General features: G+C 44.7%; 1 protein-coding gene and 2 non-coding genes across 4 annotated transcripts in view; 1 reads left to right on the top strand and 2 right to left on the bottom strand.

Moving 5' to 3' along the window:
* Positions 1-26,392, bottom strand: part of NGEF (neuronal guanine nucleotide exchange factor) — a 101,357-nt gene that overhangs the window by 49,301 nt on the left and 25,664 nt on the right. The window contains exons 2-3 of one of the 2 annotated variants that reach the window (XM_010999013.3): positions 21,913-22,249; positions 18,551-18,650 (exon numbers count right to left, since the gene is read on the bottom strand). In XM_010999013.3, coding sequence (XP_010997315.2) covers positions 18,551-18,650; positions 21,913-22,177 — 365 coding nt within the window. In that variant the 5' untranslated portion in view covers positions 22,178-22,249. The remainder of the gene's footprint in view (positions 1-18,550; positions 18,651-21,912; positions 22,250-26,392) is intronic. The other variant, XM_031452429.2, reaches the window with a different exon arrangement.
* On the top strand, positions 9,233-9,339 carry LOC116153204 (U6 spliceosomal RNA). Its single transcript, XR_004136992.1, has one exon. It is a non-coding gene; the product is annotated as a U6 spliceosomal RNA (small nuclear RNA).
* Positions 26,013-26,115, bottom strand: LOC116153220 (U6 spliceosomal RNA). The gene has a single exon (XR_004137003.1). It is a non-coding gene; the product is annotated as a U6 spliceosomal RNA (small nuclear RNA).

Here is a 26,392-nt window from a genome sequence, read left to right on the forward strand (position 1 = left end):
GGCTCCTCCTGGCCAGATCTGTGACAGTTTGAACATCAAAGGGAATAAGACAGTAATGGATTCAACGAACACATTGAATTAAAACAACAACAACAACAACCAACCACCGTGAATCCAGAGTGAAACTCAAAAACAAAATAAAAAAAAACAGGAGGGGTCTTCTTCATAGAAGAATATCAACTAATTTAAGTGGGAAGAACAACAGAACATTCCCATTTTGCAGTCCCCAATGCAATGGTCGATTCAGGAAGGATCATTAAGAGACGTTAGAAGCCACTGAGTGAAAGGTTAATAGGAAAGAGGATATTTACTTGGTCTTAAATGATCACTTAACAGATGACTTACTTGTTGCAAAAGGGAAAATGTACCTTTACTTCAGAGCAATCTGGCAGCTTCAGAATTAACCAAATGGTCAAATTTAGCACCAGGAATAGCGGGCCCACTGACATTAGTGCCTTTGGATGGGGTACAGTTTGGAGCACATGCCACCTGGATGCATTCTTGCTAAAAATGTTTAACCTGAATCTAACCCAGTGTCTGGCCCTAACTTCCAGTTTAAAGGAAATAAAGGGAGTAAAGGAACAGGTTAAAACACTGCATGAGGAAGCAGGCAGACAAACCCTCAGGGGGGCCATTCTGCAATTGATAAGCACAATTTCACAAAATCAGTCATAGAAAAAATGGGGAGACTGTTTAGATGATAGGAATCTAAAGAGACCGAACTGACAAATGCAGTGCTCGAAACCTGATTAGACCTGGGTTCACAAATTCCATCTGTAAGAGACATCTGGGGACAAATGGGAGAGATTTGAAAATAGACTGGATATTAGGTAGATTATGGAATGATCGTGAATGTTCTTAGGGGTGATAAAAGCATTGTGATTGTGTGGAACATCCTTATTCTTAGCAGCTTTATGCTGGCTTTTCAGTGGTGAAGTGTTAGGATGCCTGCAATTTACTTTCATTTGGTTTAGTGGAGACAGAGGAGGGAGAAAGAGAGAAGTGCAAATATGCAGGGTATTAATGATTTTTTGAGTCCAGGTTGAGGGTATGTGGGAGTTCATTGTACTTTTCTTTCAAATTTTCTGTATGTTTAATTTTTTTCTTCATAAAAATTTGGGGGAAAGGAAAAAAGTATTTAGAGAAATAGCACCTTTGGTTTAAAGAACTGTATTAATTTTAAATGCACTCAGATGTAAGGTTTAGAATATTGAGTTACGGGTGGTATAAAGGCTGAGGGAAGGAAGTGGACTTCGCTAGTCACCCTGCCAAGCTGGGGAGGCCCCCCTGGAATGTGAGCCCCAGGAAGGCAGAGCTTTTGCTCTCCTGTGCCCTCTGCTGACCCCCTGGTACCTAGAGAGCCTGGATCATAGTAGTGCCCTACGAGCATCCATCTGACGCAATGATGTGTAAACAGCTCAGTGATAAACACCTTTGCCTGATTTCTGGTGATTTTTTCAGTATAGATTCTTGCTCAAGGATTAAGGGCATTTGTACTTCTTTTCACATATTTCATTAAATTACTAAAGTTTGGGTTTTTTTTTTTACCAGTTTACACTCAACCAGTGTCTCTCTTTGTGCACTCTTTTTTTCTTGTGTGTGTGTGTATACACACACACACACACATATATATATATATATACATACATATATATATATATTATTGAGGTATAATCGGTTTATAATGCTGTGTCAATTTCTGGTGTACAGCATAATGCTTCAGTCATACATGAACATACATGTATTCGTTTTCATATTCTTTTTCACCATAAGTTACTATAAGATACTGAATGTAGTTCCCTGAGCTGTACATCTCTCTGCACTCTTTCCAGCACTTAGTATTAGAATTTTAAGCACGTTGCCAATTTGATACATGAAAAATGATTATCTTTTTCTGTTTTGCATTTTTCTTGCATTTCTTTCTTTACTCATGAAGTTGTTTTTGTGTGTGTGTGTTTCTGATTGTTTTGAATTTTTCTTTTGTGAGTAATCTTTTTGAAACCATGAGTAATCATTAGTCAAATGCATTTCACCTGCCTTTTTCACTCATCAAGGTCATTTTCAGACTTTCATGTCCTCCAAATGGCACTTAGTCTAAACAATAAGATGTTTGCCCCACTTGTTGGCCAGGAACTCGGAATCAGCTGCCTGTAGTTTGAGCTGAGCTGAGAGTCAGCTGGGTCTAGTTCAAACGGGGCTGGTGAAGACTGGATAGGACCGCAGAACCTCCAGCTGGGCACGCGGAAGTGTCCACTCAGCGACCCTTTGATGTCAGAGGGCGGAAAACTCCACCCTCCAATGATGCTAAGTGCTTCCATTTTTGAAGGTGCCGAGGCCTGTGACTTGGTTACATCTGTGCAGAATGCCAGTCACCACACCTTCCAGTCACCTTCCCCACGCGCCCCACGCGCCCCACGCGCCCCACAGCACGGACCTCCCTACTTCTTTATAAACCCTCTCTTTGCTGCGAACCTTGGCATCTCAGCGTTTTGGCTGGCTGCACGTCGGGCAAAACGAACCTGGTTCAGTAATGTTTTTCTATTTTTTGCTTGTTTTAATTCTAGGATTTATATGGTTTTCTAATGGATCTGTAAATTCGGCGTGCTTTTTTTGTGTAAGTTTTTAAACATGGCCTACTTTGTAGGAAAATAACACTTCTAACAGATGTGTGAGTGGAAGATTCGGTGAGGTTGGATGATGCTGAATGATGGGCAGTGGGGTCAGCTCTGCGGCCGCTCTTTCTCCCCGCCCCCGCCCTCCCTGTCCTGGGACTCCTGGCCCTGCTTTCCCACCCTAGTGTGGGGCAGGGGGTTAGGCCTGAAGGTGAGGATCTGGGGTAGGGCAGAGAAGGGCCTCACAGGATCTTTTGGTCCAGCCCCTGTCTACAGTCAGGCTAGAGAGTTCTATTCCGATTTTACAGAAAAGACAACCATGGGCAAGACCTCTGTCCGTGGACACCTGCTGTTCCAGGACCACATGGTGAGGAGAGGGTCAGGGGAGGTTCTTCAGTCCTGACGGTTGCTGTGACCTCAGGTCACTTCCAGGTGGTCCCCTCACCACTTCCTGCCCCCCTACCCTTGTCTGAGACACTTTGTTCTGAAACTGTCACCATCAAAACCAGACTTGCCTTGTCGTCTGGTTCAGCCTCATTCTCACTAACATGTGATTGACTTCACTGCATGCTTCAGAAAAACAGAAAGGCAGGACAGCTGACAAATGTACATCAGCTGCACCTGTTTGGTAATTAATCGATTCCACTAGTGACTGTTGAGCGTCCTCTCTCTACTGAGCCCCTATGGATGACCAGGCCTTGGCACCACCGTGGTGCCCACCACGTGGCTGCCTGTTACTGACTTCAAGTGACTCTTCTATGCAAACCCCAAAACGTCAAACAACACAACGCTGATAATAATATACTGATGGTTTCTAAAAAGACTGATCTTTGCAGGCACATTATTTCTTCTATAGTCTCTGAAGTATTTGTTTTATTGACTTCCACATAATAGAGGCCTAGTAAAAACTTCTTGAAAAATTACTGGATCAATTATATATTTAGAGTTGTAAATATATTTTCTTTGTTTAAAAGTTAATTATGGGAAAGAAAGAATTTCTTTACAAATCTGATAACTTTAAAGGGAAATTTCAGTAAGACGTGGCATCTTTATTTTTCTCTCTTCAAGGAGGCTGGGTTTTAACACGAGGTGTCCTAAGTCTGATTCCCTAAAGATAGAGTAGAGTGCAGGTGATTCATTAAGGAGGCGCTCCCCGGAGAATCGAGCAGGGTGATGGGGTGGGGGAAGCAGGATGGGGAGAAGAAATGCCAATTAGGAGAGTGGTTTCAGGCAGAGCCCCTGTCTCAGCAGCTCGCACCAGGGCTCTGGAACAAACTGCCCTTTGGTGACAAGGAAACTGAAATTTTGTACTTTGGCAAACCAGTCATTGCCTGAGGGCTCTGTGTGTGTGTGTGTGTGTGTGTGTGTGTGTGTGTGTGTGTGTGTGTGTAGTGGGTGACAGCAGGCAAACTCCCAGGCAGGGGAACAGGAGAAAGGCAGATGAGGTCAGAGTGACCTGATGCCAAGCATTCTGCCCAGCATGTGGTATATATGAATAGAATTTACCTTCTAGCCTAGTTTATTGAATGTTCCAATGTGTTAGTTATCTATTGCCATGTAACAAATAGCCCCAAGACTTTGCAGCTTACAGCAATGTTTATTCTCTCACATAGCTTCCTTGGGCCTGGAAGCACATGGTTCTTTCATGGGGCTGCAGTCCAGTTGCTGCCAGGCCTAGAGACCCCACTTCCAAGCTTGATCACTGGCTGTTGACAGGAAGCCTCAGTTTCTCCCCATCCCAGCCTTTCCATGGGCTGCCAAGTGTCCTCATGACATAGAATCTGACTTCCTTAGAGCAGGTGACCCACAAGAGGGAGAGACAAATGCCCACTGCCTTTTATGATCTTGACTCCAATTCATACACCATTATGCCCACCTATCAGTTAGAAGTGGTCACCAAGTCCAGCCCACGCCCAATGGGACGGCATGAATACTGGAAAGCAGGGTCACTGGGGGCCATGGAGGCGGGGTCTTCTAGGTGGGCTACCCCACATTCCTTCAGCTTTTTTGCCAGAAAATTCTGAGGATGACCAGTGTGGCTGTCTCATTTTGTGTTTGGCACTCACCAAAGCCAAGACTCTAAAGTAGACAGGGACACTGGATCTTTTCTGCTGAAGCTGCTGTCCCTTTAGCCCTCTCTGGTGTGCTGGGGTTACCCTCTGGCAGCATGGGGTTTCCTTAATGCACTCTCCCAGGCACTTCCTGTGTCCCCCTTTAGATGCAGCAGACTTTCTATAAAATGAACTGCCTCTGATTTGATGTTCGGCCTTGAACCCAAATCCAGCATCTCGTTTCTCTGGCTCACACATAGGTTCTCTGCTGTCTCCCCAGGCCGGGCGTGATGGCCTTGTCTTGGCTGGCACGTGGCTTTGCAACCTGGGAAACCCTGACTTCTGGCATAGTAATTAAACTTGGCCAAAATAGAGTGTGCGATTATTCTGCAGAGGAGAGTCAAGATCTTAATTTGGAGGTTTTATAATTGCATGACTGGCAGTGTCAGGATTTAGGAGGCAGGCAGTGCCAATTACCCTCGTCAGAGAGAAACGAGTGGGGAGGTCTGGCACTCCCTTCCAGGAGTGCCTGCTCCTGGTGCCACCAGGGTGCCCAGGGCCACATCACTCGCTCTTTTCTTTCTCTCTGGCCTGCACCTCCTACCCTGTTTCCTCTGTGTGATGGAAATTCCAGTGCATTGTTTATGGGCAAGAGACATCATTTCTCCCATGGGTTCTTGTACAGTGACTTGCTCAGTGGTATTGCTGTAGTCAGTGTGACAGAAAATTGAGAGGCAGGTTTTTATGGTATCTTTTTAAAAGTTGAAGTAGAGTTGATGTATAGTATTAGTTTCAGGTGTACAACACAGTGATTTGATATTTGTACAGATTATACTCCATTTAAAGTTACTGTAAAACGTCGGCTATCTTCTCTGTGCTGTACATAACATCCTTGTCTCATTTATTTTATCCCTAGTAGTTTGTATCTCTAATCCCCTCCCTCAACTGGCAACCACTAGTTTGCCCTCTGTATCTGTGAGTCTAATTTTGTTATATTCATTTGTTTATTGTTTAGATCTCACATCTAAGTGAAAATATACAGTATTTGTTCTTCTCCGTCTGGCTTCTCTCTTAACGTAAGCCAGAGGGAGGATGTTGAAGTGAGGCTTAGTGGAGGCTTTGCTGCTACAGTTGAAAGATGGATGGAAAGCACCAAAAGATATGTCCAAGCACAGAGGCCTGTGAGGGCCTGGTGCTGAGCACACGGGCCTGGTGCCGAGCACATGGGCCTGGTGCCGAGCAGAGACCAAACCCAGGTTACCGAAGGATAAATGGGCTGCAAAACCCCCAGCCACCTCCAGGAGGGCTCTGTTGGAGACAGGCCAGGGCTCACGCCTTGCCTCCAGCAAGTACCTGGAATGTGTGTGCTCTGCGTGGTGAATAAGGCAGGTCTTTAAAAATAAAGCCAGGGTGGAGGGTATAGCTCAAGTGGTAGAGCACATGCTTAGCATGCGTGAGGTCCTGGGTTCAATCCTCAGTACCTCTTCTAAAAATAAGGAAATAAATAAACCTAATTACACCCCCCCCCCAAAAAAACCTACATAAATAAATCACTCTTTAAAAATAAAGCCAGAGTAATGTTAATGGAAACTGGAAATATGACTATAATCCAAGGACGATACGTAAGAATCATGTAACAGAAGAATTAATATGATTCAAGATAACAGACATTTATCAAGTACCTACTTTGTGGCAAGCGTCATTTTAAATGTCTCGCATACGTTCTTTTATTGATTTATCATAACTGTAAAGGAGGGTAATACTCATAAACTTCAGAAGCTTTTTGCTCCTTGGCCTTCACTTTATTCCTGCCCACTGCTTTCACCACCAGTTGACTCAAGTTTCAGGATTTCTGGCAGATGATCTATCATTGCATCTAATACCTTTGTATTAATTACTCTCACAGTGATTACTGTTTTTCCAATCATAGATTAGAAAACTTCACATGTCAGTTTCTACAAGAAAATCGTGTTATTTGCCAAACAACATTTGGGGGGTTTGTCTTTTCTTACTTAGCCATCGTTTTGCTGGAAAGTCTTGGCAACATAATCAATTGCCTTGATCTGCCTACCTTTGAAAAGGAATTAGTGTATCTACCAATATCTTGATATTGATGTTTAAAATCTGAGACTGCTACTCCTACACAACCAACATGCTCAAAGCGAATGAATGAGAAATAGTAAATCAGGCCAGGGAATAGCTGATATACATCCTTTTATGAAAATTAAGTGGGACAAAATTCTCAGCAGCCCTGCCTAGCAGTGATGTCCCCAGAGCCAGAATCTTCCCTAGAAGAGCCCTTCTGTGTTTGCTCCAAGACATGGAGCCAGTCAAAGCCAGAGTTCTTTCCACGGAGCAGGACTGAGGTGATTGGGCCTGGAAACCTTTCAAAGCAGGAGTGCATCAGAGCCCCACCACTAAAGCCCAGACATGGGCTCCTGGACCATGGGCTTTAGGGCACTGGGGCTTTTGGGGAAGTTTCCAGGGAAGTGATTGCTAAATGTCCCCCTGAGTCACCAAATAAAGACTTTTCTGATAGAAATCAGCACTTAGAACAGTGGAGGTGCTCAATAAATATTCATTAGATGAATAAACACATAAATAAATGGATTCCTCTGGTTTGCAGGGGTAAGGCATCTGCTAAGAGTAATGATTTTTGTTTTAGAGCAGCTAACCACAAAAATAATTTCATTCCTCCTGTTGATATACAGATAGCACAACAGACTGTCTATAAAGGCAACTGTTGATTTGTCATCAGGTCTGCCATGTACAACAGCTCAGGCTGGGCACTGCCCAACTCCAGGGTGCCCTCTAGAGTTAGGCCCTGGAATCACATCCTCAAATTAAACTACTTCATTTTCAAATCTATGATGGGGAGACATGCATCCAGGTCATTCATTTATTCATTCATTCATCAACTGTCTTAGGCCTGGGGATATGATTGTGAACAAAGATACCCTGAGCTAGGTATTATCTAATAGAAAAGATAAGTTGTCAGGAAATTATAAATTAGTATATATAATGGGATATTACATGGTGCTATGGGAGCTTAAGAACGGAGTTTCTAATGCAGCCTAAGGCAGGAAGTGTGAAGGAGGGATGGGGGGTCAGAGAAGGCTTCCTGGAAGAAGCTAAGTGAGACCTGAAGGATGAATAGAAACTACCAGGCAGCAGTAGTGGGTGGGGGAGCAGCAGGTGCAAAGGCCTTGAAGTGAGAGCACTTTTAAATCATAGAGACGTAATAACCGGTAATGCGTGTCAGATAGTGATCATTGTTCTCAGCACTTTATAGAAACTAACTTACTGTTTTCTTCATAGTGCTTCCAATGAGTTAAGCATTGCTGTTATCCCAATTTAAAGATGCATAAACTGAGGCAAAGCAAGCCTGAGTAACTTGCCTAAGATCATGCCTAGTAAATAATGGAGCAGGAGTCAAACTTGGAAGTCTAGATCAAGAAACTGCAGCCTTTTTTCCCTGTCAAAATACTTTTTTTTTTTTAACGTTTTGAAAGAATCGCACATGGTAAGTAGAGTACAAAGAACTTTTCTTTTTTAACTTTTACTGAACTTGAAAGATTAGTTGCTGACCTGATGTCCCATCATCTCCAAATACTTTTTAGTGTTTCTTTTCTGTGACCAAGCACTAGCTCCTCGGTGACCAAAATACAAGCACCAAAATCAGAAAGTTGACTCTGATACACTATTGCCAGCGGGTGCTCAGACTCCATTCAGATTTCGCCTGTTGTCCCAATAACGTCCTTCACAGCAAAAGGATCCAATCCGGGGTCACCCCTTGTGTCTAGGTGTCTAGCTGCTTTGGTTTCTTTCAGTCTAGTGCAGCTCCTCATCTTTGCTTGGGATTTGTAACTTGACACAATGATTACTGGCCAGTTACTTTGTAGACTGGTTCTTGATTTGTATTTTCTGAGGTTTTCTATGATTAGGTTCAGGCTTTGCACCTTGGGCAGCCCACCTTGCTTAGTTTGCTAGGGGTTTGAATTTGACAAAAAAAATGAAACCACACTGTATGTATTCTGTGAGCTACCTTGGGGACAGACGCAGTTTATTGTGTTTGTGCTGAGCCCTGTTCGTGTGTCTTCTGGTTTCATACTCAGCTCCTCTCCTTTATAGTACAAGGTGACTGAGGCTTGGGAGGAGTAAGAATTTCTGTACCCAAAACCACGGACTGTATGAGGACAGCCCTGCTCTGAACCTCTCTGTCTCTTGCCTGTATGAGGATCCCCTGTGCCCCTAAGGGGAGGTCTTGAAGGCAAGAAAAATAGGCTTCCTGGGTCCACTGCCCCCACTCCCACATCCTCCCCAGAGCCAGCCCATCAGGTACATTTTTTTAAATTAAGAATTCAAAAGAATTAGAAAAAATATAACCAAAAAGATATGGGGTTATGACTAACAAAGAAAACAGAACAATTAACATTATACGTAAGAGATAGAAGCAAGAAAATAGTAATTTAAGAACAAAATTAGGTTACTGAAAAGTTATGATTATATATAAACAATCAAGCAAACAAAAGGACATATAAAGGATTATAGCTTAAAAAGAAATAAACAGTGCTAGCTTCAACAGCACATATACTAAAATTGGAACGATACAGGGAAGATTTGCATGGCCCCTGGGCAGAGATGACACGCAGATTCGTGAAGCATTTCATATTTTTTGGTTACCAAAGGGGAAAGGGGGCAGGCGAGGGATGAATTAGGAGTTTGGAATACAAACTACGGTATATGAAATAGATAAGCAACAAGGTCTTACTGTAGAGCAGAGGGAACTGTATTCAGTATCTTGTAATAACCTATAATGGAAAAGATTCTGAAAAAGAATACATATACATATATATATATAACTGAATCACTTTGCTGTACATCGGAAACTAACAACATTGTAAATCAACTATACTTCAAAAAAAGATGAAAGCAAAAAAAAAAAAGTTAATTTACATACCCCCAGAAGCTTAGAGGTTTAAACAGTAAGATAAAAACAGAATAAAAGTGGAGGCAGGGAAAGGGAAGGATTTGATGTTAAAAGCAAATTCGAAAGAAGTGTAGTTTAATCATGGCAATAATCATAAAGGTAAAAAGGAAAACATTGAAAAGGTGGTTAAAATGGAGAAGGAGGAAGGTAAACGGGTAAAGTAAGGAAGACTACAAATTAAAAGAATGATTGGTAAAATAAACTAGAACAACAAAATTAAGGCAAAATAAACCTGGAAGGACAATTTAACAAGTGAGAAGATATCAAAGGTTTAAAACACCAAAGATACAATTGTGTCGGTAAAATCCATGCATCACAGGATAATTAACGTTACGCATAAAGGGTAGAACCAAGAAAATAGTAATAGTGCCTGTTATTATTACTTTCATGTTGATGTTATTATTTCAAAGGTTAAAGGAGTTAGCAAGTCCAAGAGGCTGTCCATTTAACCCCTTAACGCCTGAGTTCTTTGCAAGTTCCCGAGCCTCCGTCTGGTCCCCTCTGAGCCAGGCAGGAGAAGGGAGAGCTGGGGCCATGCCCATCTCAAGGTCACCCTGAAAAAGCCTCTTGCCCTGCAACCCATGTCAAGTCCTGGTGGGGACATGGGGTATACGCTCCTTCCATTTCCTAAAGGGAAGAAAAGTTTAGAGCTGCTGAAAATAAGATAGAGCTGTCAAAAGTATATGAAATTAGCTACATAAACTGTGAAACAGAAGTCACGGTTCTATTTGTTCAGAGACAGTGTTAAGAATAGAAACAATTTCAGAGAGAGAAAAGCTGAACCTCTTCAGTTACCATGTGCAAGTGGCCTGAGATCCCTTAACTGCTCTAGTGTCCTTTGTTGCACAGACTGGGTGGGCACCACCAGGCTTCAGCCGATGCCCAGGTAGAGGGATGCCCGAGAGGAAGTTAATTTATGATACTCTATTTGCATTTCTATTGCTGAGGCTCCTGGCTGGCTCTTCTGTCTTACTGGGGGCGGTGGAAAAGTGGGTTATCTCCAAAAGGCAGCTGGGCAGGCAAACCCCTCAGCATTAGAGCCACTACATTCCTGCCTGGGCTGTGGGGAGGAGTGACCTGTCCTGGGGACGTTGTGACCTGGCTTTGTGAGAGCCTTGGTCCGCACAGTCCTGGGCCACTACTGGACCAGTCAGCAGAGGTGTGCCTTCCAGGGGTCTTCAGTCTCCCAGGCTGCAGCCTCTGCCCAGGGAACCTCTCTGCCTCTGCACGTATTAAATGCTGCTGGTGGGTCAGATGTGTGCTAAGTGCTCAGGGGGAACAAAACTTGGCATGGTCTTGCCTTCAAGGAACTATAGTTGACACCCCTTAGGCCACCATCATCAGTGATGGGAGCTGATGATTCTGCCCAGCCTCCAGGAAAAGGAGATGCAGGCAGGGGGGTCGGGGTGGGGACTGGAGGGTCTCTTTATTTCCATTCCTGTCTTTTGAGCTTAAAAAAAAAAAGCTTGCAAAAATAAGCTTTTTATTATGGAAAATCTCAAACGTATACTAAAGTAGACAGAAAAGTGTAATGAACTTCCCCAACACAGATCACCAGCCTCAACAGTTATCATCTTCCATCTCTGCTCCTACCCACGCCTTCCTGGGCCTGGATAATTTTGAAGCAAATCCCAGACATCGTATCATTTCATCCAAAATATTTCAGAATGTATCTCTAAAAGAAAAAAGACTTTAAAAATAACCGTAATACCTTTGACATGCCTTAAAAAATTAACAATTTCTTCATATCATCAAATATCTCATTCATGTTCAAATTTCCCTGATTGTTTTTGAAACTTTCCCTCCCAGAGAAGGGAAACAGTGTTTGTTTGAAACAGGATTTGTGTAAGGAAGGTCTATACATTGCAGCTGGTTGTTGTTGCCTGAGTCCCTTTGAATCGCTGTCTCACATTCTTGTTCCCCCCTTGCACTTGGTGGAGAAATTGGGTCATCCGTCCTGTTTGGATTTTGCTGACTGCCGCCGCACTGTTGTTTTACTCATTCTCTCTCGTGTGTTTCGTATAAATTGGTAGATCTAGAGGCTGATTAGAGTCAGCCTCTAATTGCTTCAGCTCCTATATTGCCCCAAATGACTGACTAATGGCAAAACCTGAAAACAACTTCCTTGAATAAAAGAGGCAGCCCTCACCCTGCAGTTTCTTGTGTTTACAGATTGTAAAGACTGTGAGGCTCTCCTAGTTGGGTTGTCAACCCAACCCAGCATTTATGAACATCTGACGAGCTGCCCGCGGGGTTACAATTCATGGAACTTGCATATTTCCATGGAAACATGTACCATTTCCCATATGGAAACCTGTCCTTGCCCCGTATCAGCATTCAAAGGCTCACAGTGCCATGCATGGGTCTTTGATGGCCAGTGAGGGGTTTCATGGCAAAGATCATTTTGGAGATGGATCCAGGGATAATAGTCACACTATTTGATGACTTGAAAGGTCTGGCTGGACCAACTAGAGCAGAGCTGTTAGCACTTAGTGAGACGGCCCCTGGCCGCCCCTTGAGTGTCAGGACTGGGGTGACTCTAATGTTTAATGCAGGTGGACCATCCATGGAACAGCGAGGAGCTCCTGCCATTCCCTCAGGGCATTGCCAGGAGAAGACAAAGGTATTTTCAGTCAGAAGGTCAGTGGACAAATATTTTAAGAGGCATCAGCCTGACTCAGTTCATATAGAAAAATTGCCCCATGTGAAGTTTTATAATGCAGTTTAATTTTATACAGAAATGTCAATTCATAAAAGCATGTTTGAGTTCTATTTTCTTGTGGGTGTGTGGGAGCGTTTATGTGTGTATATATATATTTATCAATTCGGTACTTTTATGGTAAGCAATGATCTCTGGGACTAGACCCCTGATTTGTGACATTACATGTAAAGACCTGACTTACAGTGCCTGATTTGAGAGGACACTCAAGGGACCAATCTGGTGATGGACCGGGGGTGCATCTGGGCTTTACCCCCTGTGGGCAAGTTAACAGGAACAGCCTCCTCACAGCCAACTTTACCCTGGGAATACCTCCATCTGGGGCAGCCTGGGGAGTGGGAGATCATAGAGTGGAGTCGAAGCCTCTGGGTTCATGGTCTGGCTGTCTTCCTAGCTGGGCAAACTCAGGCTAGTTACTAACTTTTGTTGAGTCTTATTTTTCCAACCTGTGAAATGGGAACAACATGAGAGAATTTAAAGGCACTCCGCAGACATTAGTTCCCTTCCTGTGCCTCTTCTAGTACATCTGTCTGTAGTAATTGTGTCCCTTCCTGCTGCACTGCCCAGCAGCAACGTGAGCCCCTGCTTGCTGGTATATGGAAGAGGACTTGCAGGACATCCTTAGGTGAGCTGCAGACAATTCTAGAACATGTGGGGACAGGGACTAGCCACTAAGGACAACACCGCAAGCTTCATATCAACCACCCAAACGTCTAGCAGAGGGAGGGCTGGTTCCTGAGCCATCTGAGGCTCAGAAGTCTTTATTCCTCTAATCTAGCCTCCAGCCCCTGCTGTTCTAACGTCTGCTGCCTCTAACCTCAGCCAAGTCCCCTCTGGCATTCTCTTGTGTGGGAGGCCCAGACTCTAACTATATGAGATACGTTTTGGTGCCTGGCTCTCCTTCACATGCTTCTCAAAGATTCTCCCCCACACAGTTCCCTCTGAAATTAGGACTGGCCTCGTTAAGCCTGCCTCCAGTTCTTTTAGCTGTTTGGCCCAGAGCTAAACACCTGACCCAAAGATGGCCAACCTGATTCTTTTCCTTATAAATTCTAAGAGACACGAAAGTCCCCATTGGCTGTGGGGAGCCAAGCTGAAGGGTCATACTGGCAATGGCTGCCATTTTGGGTCCTGTGCAAGATGACAGGCAGAAGAAGGTGGTCTGAGAGAGCAGGAGAAGAGAGCAGTCCACAGAGAGCAGAAAGGAGTGGGCCTCATGGCCCCTGAGAAAAGGAGAAAGTGACTATTCATGGCTTTTCCATTCCTGTAGGGTTGGGTTTCATTTCTTATACTTGGATTCTCTGGGATTCCAGCATCCTTACAATATGCCCTTTTAACTTGAACAAGTTTGGGTAGACTCTGATCTTTGCAATCAAAGCAGCTGTGACCAGGGAATGAGACAAGGATTCCTACTCTAACCACTTCTTTCAGTATTATCGTGGAAGTCCTCACCAGTGCAATAAGTCAGGAAAAAAACAATTAGAAAGTGTGATGGTTGGAAAGAAAGAGCTAAAACTATCTTTATTCACAGTTGGCAGGGTTATGTGCACGGAGAACCCACAGGAATATACAAACAGAACTGACAAGTGAACTTATCAAGGTCACAGGATACTGGGTGAACATGTGAAGATTAACTGTATTTATGCATACTACCAATAAATAATTGAAAAACAAGACTACAAAACACTGTCGTTTAAAATAGGATCAAAACCATTCAATGCATAGGAACAAATATAATTAAAATGTTTAAATTTTATACTTCTGTACTAAAAACTATAAAATCATTGCTGGATTAATTTAAGGAATATCTAAATAAGTGGAAAATTAGGGCATATTCACAGATTAGCATCTGAAACGGTTCAGTTTTCGGGTGTTAATGATCTCCAGATTTATCCATAGAGACAATGCGATCTTAACCAAGTTATAACCAAGCATACCAAAAGTAACCAAGCACGCTTTTTTTTGGAATATAAATTGACAAACTAATTTCTAAAATTTGTATGGAAATGCAAAGTACTTAAAATAGCCAAGACAATCTTAAAAAAAAAACTAAGTAGGAGGGTTTACTCTACCAGATTTTAAGACTTAGCATAAAGCTACAGTATTTAAGACAGAGTAATATTGGCATAAGGAAAGACAATTAGATCAATGAAACAGAATAAAAGCCCAGAGAAGACCCATGTGTCTGCCATCAGTGGATTTTTGGAGAAACAAAATCAAAACCAAACAAAACACCAATGCAATTCATTAGGGGAACAGAAGGTCTTTTTAATAAATGATGCCAGAGCAACTGGATATCCATACGGACTATAGACCTAAAAGTGAAAGCTAAAAGCATAAAACATAAGAAAAACATAGGAGAATATATTTGACTTTGATGTTGTCAAGTCTTTCCTAGAATGGAAAAGGACAAATAAAAAATTGATAAGACAGTCTTCATCAAAGTTTCTCCTCATTAAAAGGCAGGAAAACTAAAAGACAAGCCACAGACTAGTAGAACATATTTGCAATACATTTATCTGACCAAGGGCTTGGAGTCAGGCTATATAAAGAATCCTATAAATTAATAATTTAAAAATGGGCAAAAGACTTGAGCAAGAACTTCATAGAAGATAATATATGAATGGCCGATAAACATGAAAATGTGCGCAACATCATGAGTCATCAGGGAGATACAAATTAAAACCACCATGAGGACCTCAAAGTATCAGAATGGATGCCATTACAAAGACTGACAATTCCAAGCACCGGTGATCTAGAGTAACTGGAACTTTGATATCTTGCTGATAGGAGTGTAAAATAGTCAATCATTTTGAGAAATATGTATTTGGCTGTTTTGAATAATGTTAAAATAGGGGTTTATTTAAGACCCAATGCTTCCACTCCTGGTTATACACCCTGGAGAAGTGAGTGCATACATCCACAAAAAGACTTGTCTAATAACATTAATAGCAACGTTATAATAGTCAAAAACTGGAAACAGTACAAAATTTCATCAACTGAAGGATGGATAATAAATTGTGGTAATGCTTCTCAGCAATAAAGAACAATCTGATACACGTATGTTGATGAATTTCAAATATTATGTTGAACAAAGTATGAGACACCATAGACAACACATTACGTGACCCCATTTTATGATGTTCCAGAGCCAGGAAAATTAATCTAATTGTGACAGAAGTCGAAAGTTGGTTCCGTCTGAGAGGGTTGGGTATTGACAAGGAAAGGGTCTTAGCCTCATGGCTAATGTTCTAGATCTTGGTCTGGTTGATGGTTGAGTGTATATGTACATAAAAGTTCATTGCTATGGACTGAATTACACCCTCCTCCCAACAAACTCATCTGTTGAAGTGCTAACCCCACAATGTAATGGTATTTGGAGATGGGGCCTTTGGGAGGTAATTAGGTTTAGATGAGGTCATGGGGTGGGGGGAGAAAAGAAAAAGACCAGAGCTCACATTCTCTCTCTCTCCACTGTGTGGGGACACAGCAGGAGGGTGGCTGTCTGCAAGCCAGGAAGAGAGACCTCCCAGAACCTGACCATGCTGACACCTTAACCTGGAACTTCCAGCCTCTAGAACTGTGAGAAACCGATTTCTGTTGTTTAAGCACCCAGTCTGTGGTATTTGTTATAGCAGCCCAAGCCAACTAATACATTCATTAAGGTTTGTACATTTTGCTATATAATGTAAAATTTCCTTCAGTTGAGTACTACCAAAATTGCCTTTATGAAAGCACTGGCTATAGTGACAGTTACATAAAGAGGGATAAAATATTTAGGGCCCAGCATAAGATAACACTAGTCCTTCAGTTGCTTCCAGTCATTGTACAACATAGGGTTCTTCTCCTTTTTTTTTTTCCTTTGTCAAACTTAGATCATGAAACTTGCATTTACACGCACAAATCAGCAAGGAGGCAGAGAATTATTTCCCTGGCTTAGAGCAAAGGGGGCTTCAACAGGAATGGATGGCTAATGGCATTGGGAAAGTGACCATGGAAACTGAATCAGAGATGCTTTGTGTCAACCATGGCACTTTATATGAGGGACACAGTGTACGAAGATAAGGATACAGAGATGTGGGCAAGAGCAGGGATTAAATTACTTTAATAAGATCTGAGTCTCTGATTGCAAGATGCTAGTGAATGAGGAGTGAGCAGAAGAGAATGGACAGCCCATACTAGTGGTACCCCAGACATCTCACATCAAACAAACAGTGATGGGGTAGCTCCTTAACTCTCAAATGGTAAGTTTCCAGGAGAAACTCTTATTTTGGATTTTATCTATGAAAGCAGTAACTCAAAACCCTGGGAGCCCAACAGCTCATCAGGAAAGCTTTTCCATAGCAGGTCCATTGTGGCTTACCTGGCCACAAATGTCCAGCTCAGAAAATGTAATAGAAACATCACAGTGGGGCTCCTGAGACTGACCTAGAGATACTCTCCAAAACCTCTGTCCTCACTAAGCCAAGACAGAAGCAAGCACAGGTAGCTTCTTCAGTAAAGCTGGACTCTGTGGGGAGCAGACAGGAGCGGGTACCATCTTTCCCTCAACTCCTTGCTTCAGTGTACTCTGTGGGTTGGCACGACCTGCCCAGCCTTGGGGTAAATCTCAGGTAGACCATGTGCAAAGCTTTTCCGGTCACTCTTGTGTTATAAATGGTCTCTTTTGCTGGGTATAAAAAGTGTGCCTCAGAGCTGTTTAAGAACTCCAACTCCCTCCCCTCGTCCAGGCCCCCCACAGCTGGGAAGTCTCTGCTTTGTGCTCTGTCTTCTCCCTGTCCCCCCACCTGCACTTTGGGCCCTCAGAGTGGGGCACTTGTGGGGGCTCCTCAGAGATACCTTGCCGGGGGTCTCTGACTCCAGTTCCTGGGCATGTGCAAAGCTCTCAAGTTTTGCTCTCATGACTCCCCAAGTTTCATAGCCACTTTCTGCCAAGGTTCACCTGGCCCCTAGCAGGAAGACTTTTGGGTAGAGTCCTTTTCAAAGTGGTTCCTAGCTGGTTCCTTTTCTTGGGGTCCACACTTGGCTCCAAGAAAACACACACTTCAGCCTTGTTTTGGTGTAGATGCCCCTGCCTCCGTGCTCAGCCCTCTCCCCTCACCTCCCGTACAGGCCATCAACCAGCACCTCTACACGGTTCCAGTCCCTGCACCCCCAACCATGGCCAGATTTCAGAGATTTCCCAGTGGATCTCTTGAAGCTCCCCTCGCTAGGGTTAGGGTGAGGAGTGTGATGATTAATTTGACGTGTCAACTTGGCTGGGCTGTGATGCCCAGATATTTGGTCAAACATTATTCTGGATGTTTCTGTGATGGTGTGTTTTGGATGAGATTAACACTCAGATCAGTGGACTCTGCATAAAGCAGATGACCCTTTATAACATGAGTGGGCTTCCTCCAAAAGCTGAAGGTCTTAATGGAACAGAAGACTAATCTCACCTGAGCCAAAAGGAGTTGTGCCGGCAGATGGCCTTTGGACCTAGATGACAACTCCTCCCTGAGGCCCCAGCTGCCGGCCCGCCCTGCAGGTTTTAGGCTCACCAAACCTCCCCGATTGTGTGAGCCAGCCCCTTAAAAGTAATGTCTCTCACTCTCTCTCTCTTTTTCCCTCATCCTGTTGGTTCTATTTTCCTGGGAAATCCCGAGAAATACGGGGGGAGCCCCCCGTGGGGAGAAGTGGACAACTCAGAACACCCTGACAATTCCCTCCACATGAAACCTGGCAGCCAGTCTCCTCACCCGCCCTCTCTTTTACTGAATATTAAACTATGAAGACATTGATGTGCTGACTGGGGAAATAGCTGTTGTCCTGAACTAGGTAGGTTTCAAGACGGCATGTATATAAGATCCCATTTTATGAAGAGAAAATACGCATAAACATATAGCAGAAAGATTTGAAATAGTTACAACAGATAAGAACCTCTGGGTGGTGGCGACACAGTGATTTTTTCCTTCTCTAGATATTCCATGAATATAATATTTATACTTTTCTAGTTTTGTGACAGGAGAGTAACTATAGGGCTTTAAAAAGAAAAAAAAAAGGAAATTGCAGAGATTTTAAAAACATGAACAACTAAAAATTTACTATTTTTTAAAAAACACGACACCCTTGTAGCCGCATCAAGACTGTGACCTCTTTTCACAACCCGGCCCCTCATGACCTGTCCCCTGTCTCTCACCTCGTTCTCCTGGCTCCTGGGTCCCTCCGAGTTGATGTTCTGCTCTGGGGGAAATTCAAAGTTGAGGGCTCATTTACAAATTTCCCATTTTCCAGTGAACCTGTGACGTGGGAAATGTAGGGAGTTAGGAAATGTGCATCTCCTCTTTCCAGACAGTTCCCTCTTTGGCTGGGACACCACCACCCTGAGAGGGGAGGAAAGTGGGGTGGAGAGGGCGGGGTTTTTCCTCTCATGCCCCAAAGGGGACTTTACCCCTCCTGGTGCTGTATTCAGTGACCTGGAATGCGGTCTCCATGAAAATCATAACGATGGTCCAAGAAACTTCACATCCTTGCACACACCCATGCACACCTACATACATGCACACATAGCAGAAAAAAGGATATCAGAAATGAGCTTGCAAACTTGGGTACAAACCTGGTTAATGTCTTAGAGGACAATAAAACCATAACCACTAGTGTTATTTCTACTGGACAAAAGTCATTTGCAACATAGCAGTCTTTCAACATCTAACTTTACAACGTTAGAGTCCTAACAGATAGTAAATATGTTACGTCCCCTAGAGTGTCAGATCAGCTGGAGGTGGGGTTGTTAGTCACTGTTCTAGTATGACTTTGGAAGGGCACACCTTAGCAGATGACATGGGGACTGTCCTCACTTTCCACACCCAAATCACAAACCGTGAGCCCAGAGCGCCAGCCTTCTTTCCTGTTAGGGAGTGGACTGGAGAAGCCTGGTGCCAGGTGGCCTGTTCTGTCTGCTCCTCCGCAAAGCAGAGCACAGTGTTGTCTCCTTGGACCCAGGATCAGGGGGTGCTGGACTGGTAAGTTGCAAAGGATTTTTGTCCAGTAGAACTTATGGCTCTTTTCCTATCAAACCTCTGTCCCTCTCCAGCCTCATTTCAGGCACAGCCCCACACCCACCTTTTCTCCTGCTCAGAATGACCCCCACCCCAACCCTGGGCAGCTGTATCTGCTCTTCTCTGTGTTTGCGATGCTCTAACCCTTCGGGGTCCAACAGGGTAGCCACAAGCCATGTGTGGCTGTTAGACACTTGAAATGTGGCTCATGTGACTGATGAAGTGAATTCTTCATTTTTTAAACTTAATTTAAGTTTAAATATAAAAACTGACTGTCAGTTTCATTATTGGAGAGCTTTTGAAGATATTTGGAGTAATCTGGGGATTGTTTCTACTTGTAATTAACTTTTCTGGCTGTATGTTTAATAACTTTTCTGGCTGTAAATCTACTTCTTTGTACATTTTATGAAAGCTAAATCCAGATCAAGAATTTCCAAAGAAAATTCAGTATGTAAATTGAGAGGGACTGTAAGTATAAAATACTCAACAGATTTCAAAGGCAGTACAGAAAAACGTAAAATATCTTATTACTAATTTTATATTGATACATGATAAAGTGATATTTTGGATATATTGGATTAAATAAAATGCATTGTTAAAATTTTATCCATTTCTTTTTACTTTTTAATGTGGCCTCTGGAAAATTTAAAATAACATATGTTCTTGCATTATATTTCTGTTGGACAGAGCTGCTCTAACCATCTCCTCTTTCCACACAGGCTTTGGGACTAGAAGGATCTGAACTCTACTTCAAGCCATACCACTCACTAGCTGTATGATTTGGGGTAAGTGACTCAATCTCTCTGTGCCTTGATCATTTTTTAAATCTGTAAAATGGGTGTGGTAAGAACAGCCTTGAAATGCCTCCTGCCTCAGCCACTGAGTACCTGCAAGTGCTCAGCCATGTTAACTGCCCTTCTCTCTGGCCACGTCCCTGCACATCCTTCAGGGCTCCTCCAATATACCGCCTTCTTTGGGCGATCTTTCCTAACCCTGCCAGAAGGGTCTAGTTCTTTGCCTTTACCTCTCTTATAAACTTTGACACGTTTGTGGTAAAGTGGCATCGTTCCAACATTGCGGCTTTCTCAAGGTCAGAGATTCCTACTTTATTTGTACGTGGGTGTGTGCCTTTAACTCTTACGGAAATTTTCAAGCATACACAAAAAGTTGAGAGCGATATGATGTACCAACCACCCCTCTCCCACGATGACAGCATTTCCATCGTTGTATTTCTCTGACTTCGCACGGTACTCAGCACAAAGTTCTGTTAGAGTTTGTGGTAGATGGCAGACAACCACACTCTTTGCTGCTCCTCCCATCAAACAGTGGAGTCGATTTCTCCACCAGCTTTTAACTGGACTGGCCCTGTGAGCAGCTTGGACCCACAGAATGTGGTAGAAGTCACTGTGCAGGCTCTGAGCCCAGGTCTCAGGAGACCTGGTGGCTTCTGAATCTGCCCTCTGGGAACCCTGCTGCTGTGCGGACAAGCCTGAGCTGGCCTGCTGGAGGATAGGCGACCGTGTAGAGCAGAGCCCACCAGTCCCAGCGGAAGCCCCTGTGCACCCAGCAGCTCACTTGCCGTCAGGGAGGCCATCCTCGACCTTCCACCCCAGATGAGCCATTAGCTTACTGCAGAGGTCAGACAAGGTGGCCCAGACAGAGGAGCCACCCAGTCAACCCCAGCATCGTGAGAAAGAATAAATATCACTTGTCTCTGTTTCAAGGGGGATTTAAACGTGCAGAAGGCTACCTGATAGAATGTAATGAAAGGTTGGGAATGAGTTAATGCCGCCCCTCCAGTGCACTCAGGTAGCACCCTACGTGTCCGGGGGCAGCTGCTGTACCCCAGGGCTAAGGAAACTATTCCACACTTCACAACCCCAGCATGGTGCTCACTCAGCCATGAGGGCAAGTCACAAGGGAAGGAGGACTCAGCTCTAACATACTCCCCCCTACATTTGTAAACTTTTCTGCACCTTATTCTGCTCAACAAATATTCTTTGAGCAGATAAGATGGGCTAGAACCTGGTTCAAAAGATTAAGGGGTCCTGCTGCAGAGTTGTTCACAAGGTGTTAGTCTCATAGATTTCCAGGGCAGCAGAAACTCTGGCCATCACGGTGACAGTGAGAGGACAGGATAGAACCTCATCCCTCGGGAAACTCATGTTCCCAGATATCCTTAAACATGGACAGCTCCAAGCCTCCCTTCTAGAATGCATGTAGTTTGGGGGTTATGTTGAGTTCTGGAACAGGATGGTTCTTTTAAGTAGAAGCCAGCCTTCTTATTATTTGGGTTAACACGTTCTCCTGAAGTATCCACATCGTCTTATTGGGGGAGTTTGAATACTTTAGATAATGGCTTCATAATGTTCCACCTTATTGGACCCGTCCTTGGTAATTTTCAGTATCTTTTATCCTTTCATTTAATTAGGGCCTTTCAGCCCCATTGACCCCAACTGGATGTCAAGGAGCAGCCGCTGTGGCAGCTGTCCCTGGTACTGACCTGCCTGGTGGCCGGCGTTCCGTTTGGAAGTGCCTCTGGCTTTGCCTTTGCTTCTGTGTCTTACGGTGCGGTTGAAGATGGAGTTTCTCTGGACTGAGATGTAGTAGCGGGGTTCTTTGTCTTGCGTCTCCTGGTCAGCTTGGGGTGTCTTTTCATCTTCGGAGAGGAGCTCAGGTCTCACACGGGCCGACTCATCCACTTTCAATAAACCATGCACTGATTTCTTCCCAGGCTTTTCCAAATCGTCAGATTCCCTGGTCTCCATGGAGACAAGTTTGATTCTCAACAGAATGACTGGAGATCAGTAACCTCTCCCAAACTGCCCTGGTTCTGAGTGCTTTAGGACAGAAAGAGAACAACTTCCAGTCAGTGTCAGCAGGCTAAATATGCCGTTCAGAGTATGGAATTCCATTCACATTCAGATTTGATGAAATTCAGAATAATCTGTGCATCCTGGCGACCACATCTTTGTCAACGAAAATTACAGTTTAACCACTGCAATTTGGATGCATTCATGTATCATTTTATAATTGAGGTTTGTTAATTCTATTCATAGGCTGCACTTTGGGGGAAAATGCTTAAAGTGGCTCGTGTAACTAGCTTTCAAGTAAACATCTGCTGAATAACACAAGAGAGAGTAGCAAACACAGTGAGGGGAACTCTAGAAAACCAAAGCAAGGGAAAGGAAGATGTATGGACACAAAGGGTCGTGGGAAGAACAAGAAAGACTATTGGAGTGACAGGTCGCGCGACAGTAAACTTGGAGATGGGAAGTCTAGAACCCTGGCAGAACAAACCTTCTGCCGTCCACTTGTGGCCAAGCCTGGTTGGTGCATTAGTGGTCTCTCTGACTGGATGATGTAATGTGACAGCTGTGGGAGTGACAAGCCCTCCCACATCCCATAGCTACCCAACTGGCTGGAGGAACAGAATGGTTAGCTCCTTCCGGGATGACCACAGAAGACAGAATCAGAACCAGGACGATTTTCATCGGAAAAAGAGGTGTATTAGGAATACACCAGGACTGCCAGCACACCCCCTTCCCTCCCAGCTCAGGCCTTCTTTTAGGGTGGCAGGTCTCAGAGTGGAGTGGGACCACGTGCATCTTTGAGGGAAGTGTAAGCCGGTAGGACAGCAGGCTGGACCGGGAAGCCAAGCTAGGAATTCTCTGTGGCTCCTTACCCATCCGAGGCTTCAGAACCTGGGGTCCTGTGGGTTCTGTGGAAGTTTAAGGGGTATATAAATTGTGTGTGTGTGTATGTGTATATACATTTTTCTTCATTATATATCCAGAACCTCTATCATGTTCTCAAAGGGTTTAGAGATTCAGGAAAGCTTAAGAACCATCTTTTCTGTCTCTTTTTTTCTGTAAAACAGAAAGAATGGGAGCTTGGACTTGAGAGCTCACCCCCTTTCCCATTGCACTTTTCTACTTACAGCCAGGTGCCCTGGCTACCGCAGGCCCTGCCCTTGGAGTTCCCTGTGGGTGGGTTCCCAAATTCTTCTCCTCCCCCTACCCTAGTCCAAACACATGCCATGATTGCAGGACAGTTGGTCAGGTGATCTTAGAATCTTCAGGAGGCGTGTGGGCTTCTCACAGCCCCAGGCAGAGAATAGCCTTGTTTATCTAAGGCAGGAATTAGGACTTCCTGCTTAGGAGAGCTTTGAGGATCCAGGTTCCTAGAACCAGCTACCTGATGACTCAGAACAGGAGGCTCACCCTGGGATCCCGCCTCCTTTCCTGCCTGCCCACAGGTCTGATGATATTTAATGTCCTAGCCAAGTGTAAAGGTGTTAGAGATTGAGAAGTGTTCAGGGGAGGTCCTGCCTCGAGGCAGCTTGGTTGGAGGCAGGGGCGCTGCTGGGTTTGTGGGGGCCTGGGGAGCTCCTTCACTGTCATGGTCAGCTGTGTGACTTCAGCAAAACCCTTGTAGTCCCAGCATCCATGTCCTGATCTGTAAATGTTGGGCTGCGCACTGTGGGGTCCCATCCTGCTGGCCAGTCCAGACGTCCCTTGGAGAGTAAGGCTGCAATTTTTAGTGGCCATAGAGTAGAGTGTAGTGGCTAAGAGGTCACATTTAAGTGCTGGACAATTAATAGGACACCCCTCCCAAGAGTACCTGGGATGGCCTTGCTTATTACAAGCATGGCAAGGAACCCATAGCTGTTGGGCAGGATGGGTGATTTTCGCTGACAGCACATTTGACCTGAGTCAGCAAGGGGATGTGGTTACAACGAAAGCTAATTGTTCTTGAACCACATGGTGGAACAAGAGAGAATGGGAGGGTTCTGTCCTGGCCAGTTGAGTGGGGGACCCCTGCCTATGCTCCGTTGAGAACCTGCCCACCCAAAAAGGGACTGGGTGGGTGAGCAGAGAAGACCCAGGAGGGACAAGGTCAAGGTTGTCTCACATCAGCTCTCTGGGACCTGGGATAGGATGGGGTGGAGTTAGGACTATGGGCAAAGACAGATTTCAGCTTTGAACTTCAGAGCTGTCCAAAGGTGGCATGGCTGCTTTGGGGGGCAGTGGATTCCCCATCATTGGAGGTGTCCAGATGGAGGCTGTTGAGATTTTAGGATTTAGCAACTCTAACCAATGCCCCGACATCTCCTCCTCTCTTTTCCCTTGCCCTCTGTGCCTCCCAGCTGGGACCAGACTCTGATACTGAGGCTGATCTCAGCTTAGAATTGATCTGGGGGCAACAAGTGGGCAGGGGTTCTCTGGAGGTGGGGCGGGTCGGGTAATACAGGAGTTAATTGGGTGTTGGGCCAGTCTATGGAGGTCTCTGAACAGGGTTGGGGAGTTCCTACCACATCCTTGATGACTGTGAATGAGGAGGTAGCAGGATCCTGAAAGCTCTGGGCTGGCTGAGCTGGGAAGTCTGAGGCCAGAGGGCAGGTATCACCAGGTATTACCCAGGTGTGGCAGGTGAACACAGAGACCAGGGTGGGGCAGTGTTGGCAGAGGGAAGATGTCAGAGAGGAATGACAGGATCGGTGACTCCAGGTACTTTTGGGAGGAGCAGGGGGAGGGCCATCCCCAGGGCAATGGTGGCCCAGGGTGCCTGGGTGGGCCAGTGTCACTCTCTGTTTGTCAGGGAAGTGGGAGTGAAGCTAGCTTGGGCTTGGAGCACACTGGTTTCAGGGATGTGCAGTTGAAGACCTCCCAGGAGGAGAGTCTGCAGTTGGAAATCCTTGGCTGAGGCTGACTGTTACGAGCAGGGCATCCCCTGCTCTGAACGTGGGGTATCTTGATGAAGGCCCCCATGTCATGGCCCTAAACAGGGTGATTATTATCATTACCATCACCATGATTATTTTAGGCTGCTTTAAAAAAAATTGAGGTATGATTTACATACAGTAGAATGTACCTTTGTTAAATGTGTGCTTCTAAGTTTAGCTGTGATGTGACAACAGGAAGGGCTTGAATGCGCTGTCCCAGGGGCAGGCGGGTCCCTGTGGGAGATGGAGCCTCTAAGAGGGAGGCAGACCTGGCTCATCCCAGCTCACCTGCATCATTTCATTCCTGGTCCTAGGATTGGTACCTTAAACCCCTCCCAGGTAAATGGCAGTGTTTGCTTTGGGCTGTGACCAACAAAGGCACCTTTTATCTTTTCTTTCTTTCCATTCCCTACCCTCCTCCCAGCAAAGGGGGAAAGCTAGTGAGGAAGATTTTGGGTAGCAGAGGGAAAACGTGAAGTTTCTGGCTTGGTGGAAAAGCCCCAGCGAGGAAAGGAGCAGGGGGAGCTGCCCCAGGGGCTGCTCTGCTGTCAGGATGACTTTGGCTGTGAGACTCACAAGTGTAACATGTGATGGTTGTAGAAAGTGGAAAACACAGCCGACCACAAGGAAGACAGCTGTTGCCCTGCCCGTGGAGATGCCGCTGGGAAGGTTCTGCTGTTCTCAGCTGAAACAGAGGAGAGGAAGGGAATGGGAGACCCACAGAGAGAAGGCTCCTGGGAGAACCTGAAGTGAAAAAAAAAAAAAAAAACTTTTACTTCAGATTTACAGAAGAGTTGCTGCTAATGGAATTTTTAAAGCAACTTTTAAAGGAACCAAAGAGCTCTGAGTACAATATTAAGTAGCTCATTATTATTTTAACAAACGTGGAATGCTTCATGAATCTGCGTGTCATCACTGCTCAGGGGCCGTGGTAATCTTCTCTGTAGTGTTCTGATTTTAGTATGTGTGCTGCTGAAGCAAGTGCTTAAGTAGTTTATTATTTGGAGGTTTTCACCTTTTCTGCACATAGTTGATGTTCAGTGTAAGCAGGCAACAAGGATTTGGGAGGTGAAGGTCAGGGTGAGCTGTCGGGGAGGACTGAGATCCTCCAGCAATATCGCCACTGCTGGAGGGACAGGGGTCGCCGGTCACGGAACTTAAACAGCCAGGAATAGAGCCTTCCCCCATTGCTTGATGTCTGCTCCTTGTGCTCTTTCCCGCTCTCTTTCTGGCATGTGTGAGGAGTTTGGGAATTTGT

This window comes from Camelus dromedarius, chromosome 4 (genome assembly GCF_036321535.1).
Source record: "Camelus dromedarius isolate mCamDro1 chromosome 4, mCamDro1.pat, whole genome shotgun sequence".
NCBI lineage: Eukaryota > Metazoa > Chordata > Mammalia > Artiodactyla > Camelidae > Camelus > Camelus dromedarius.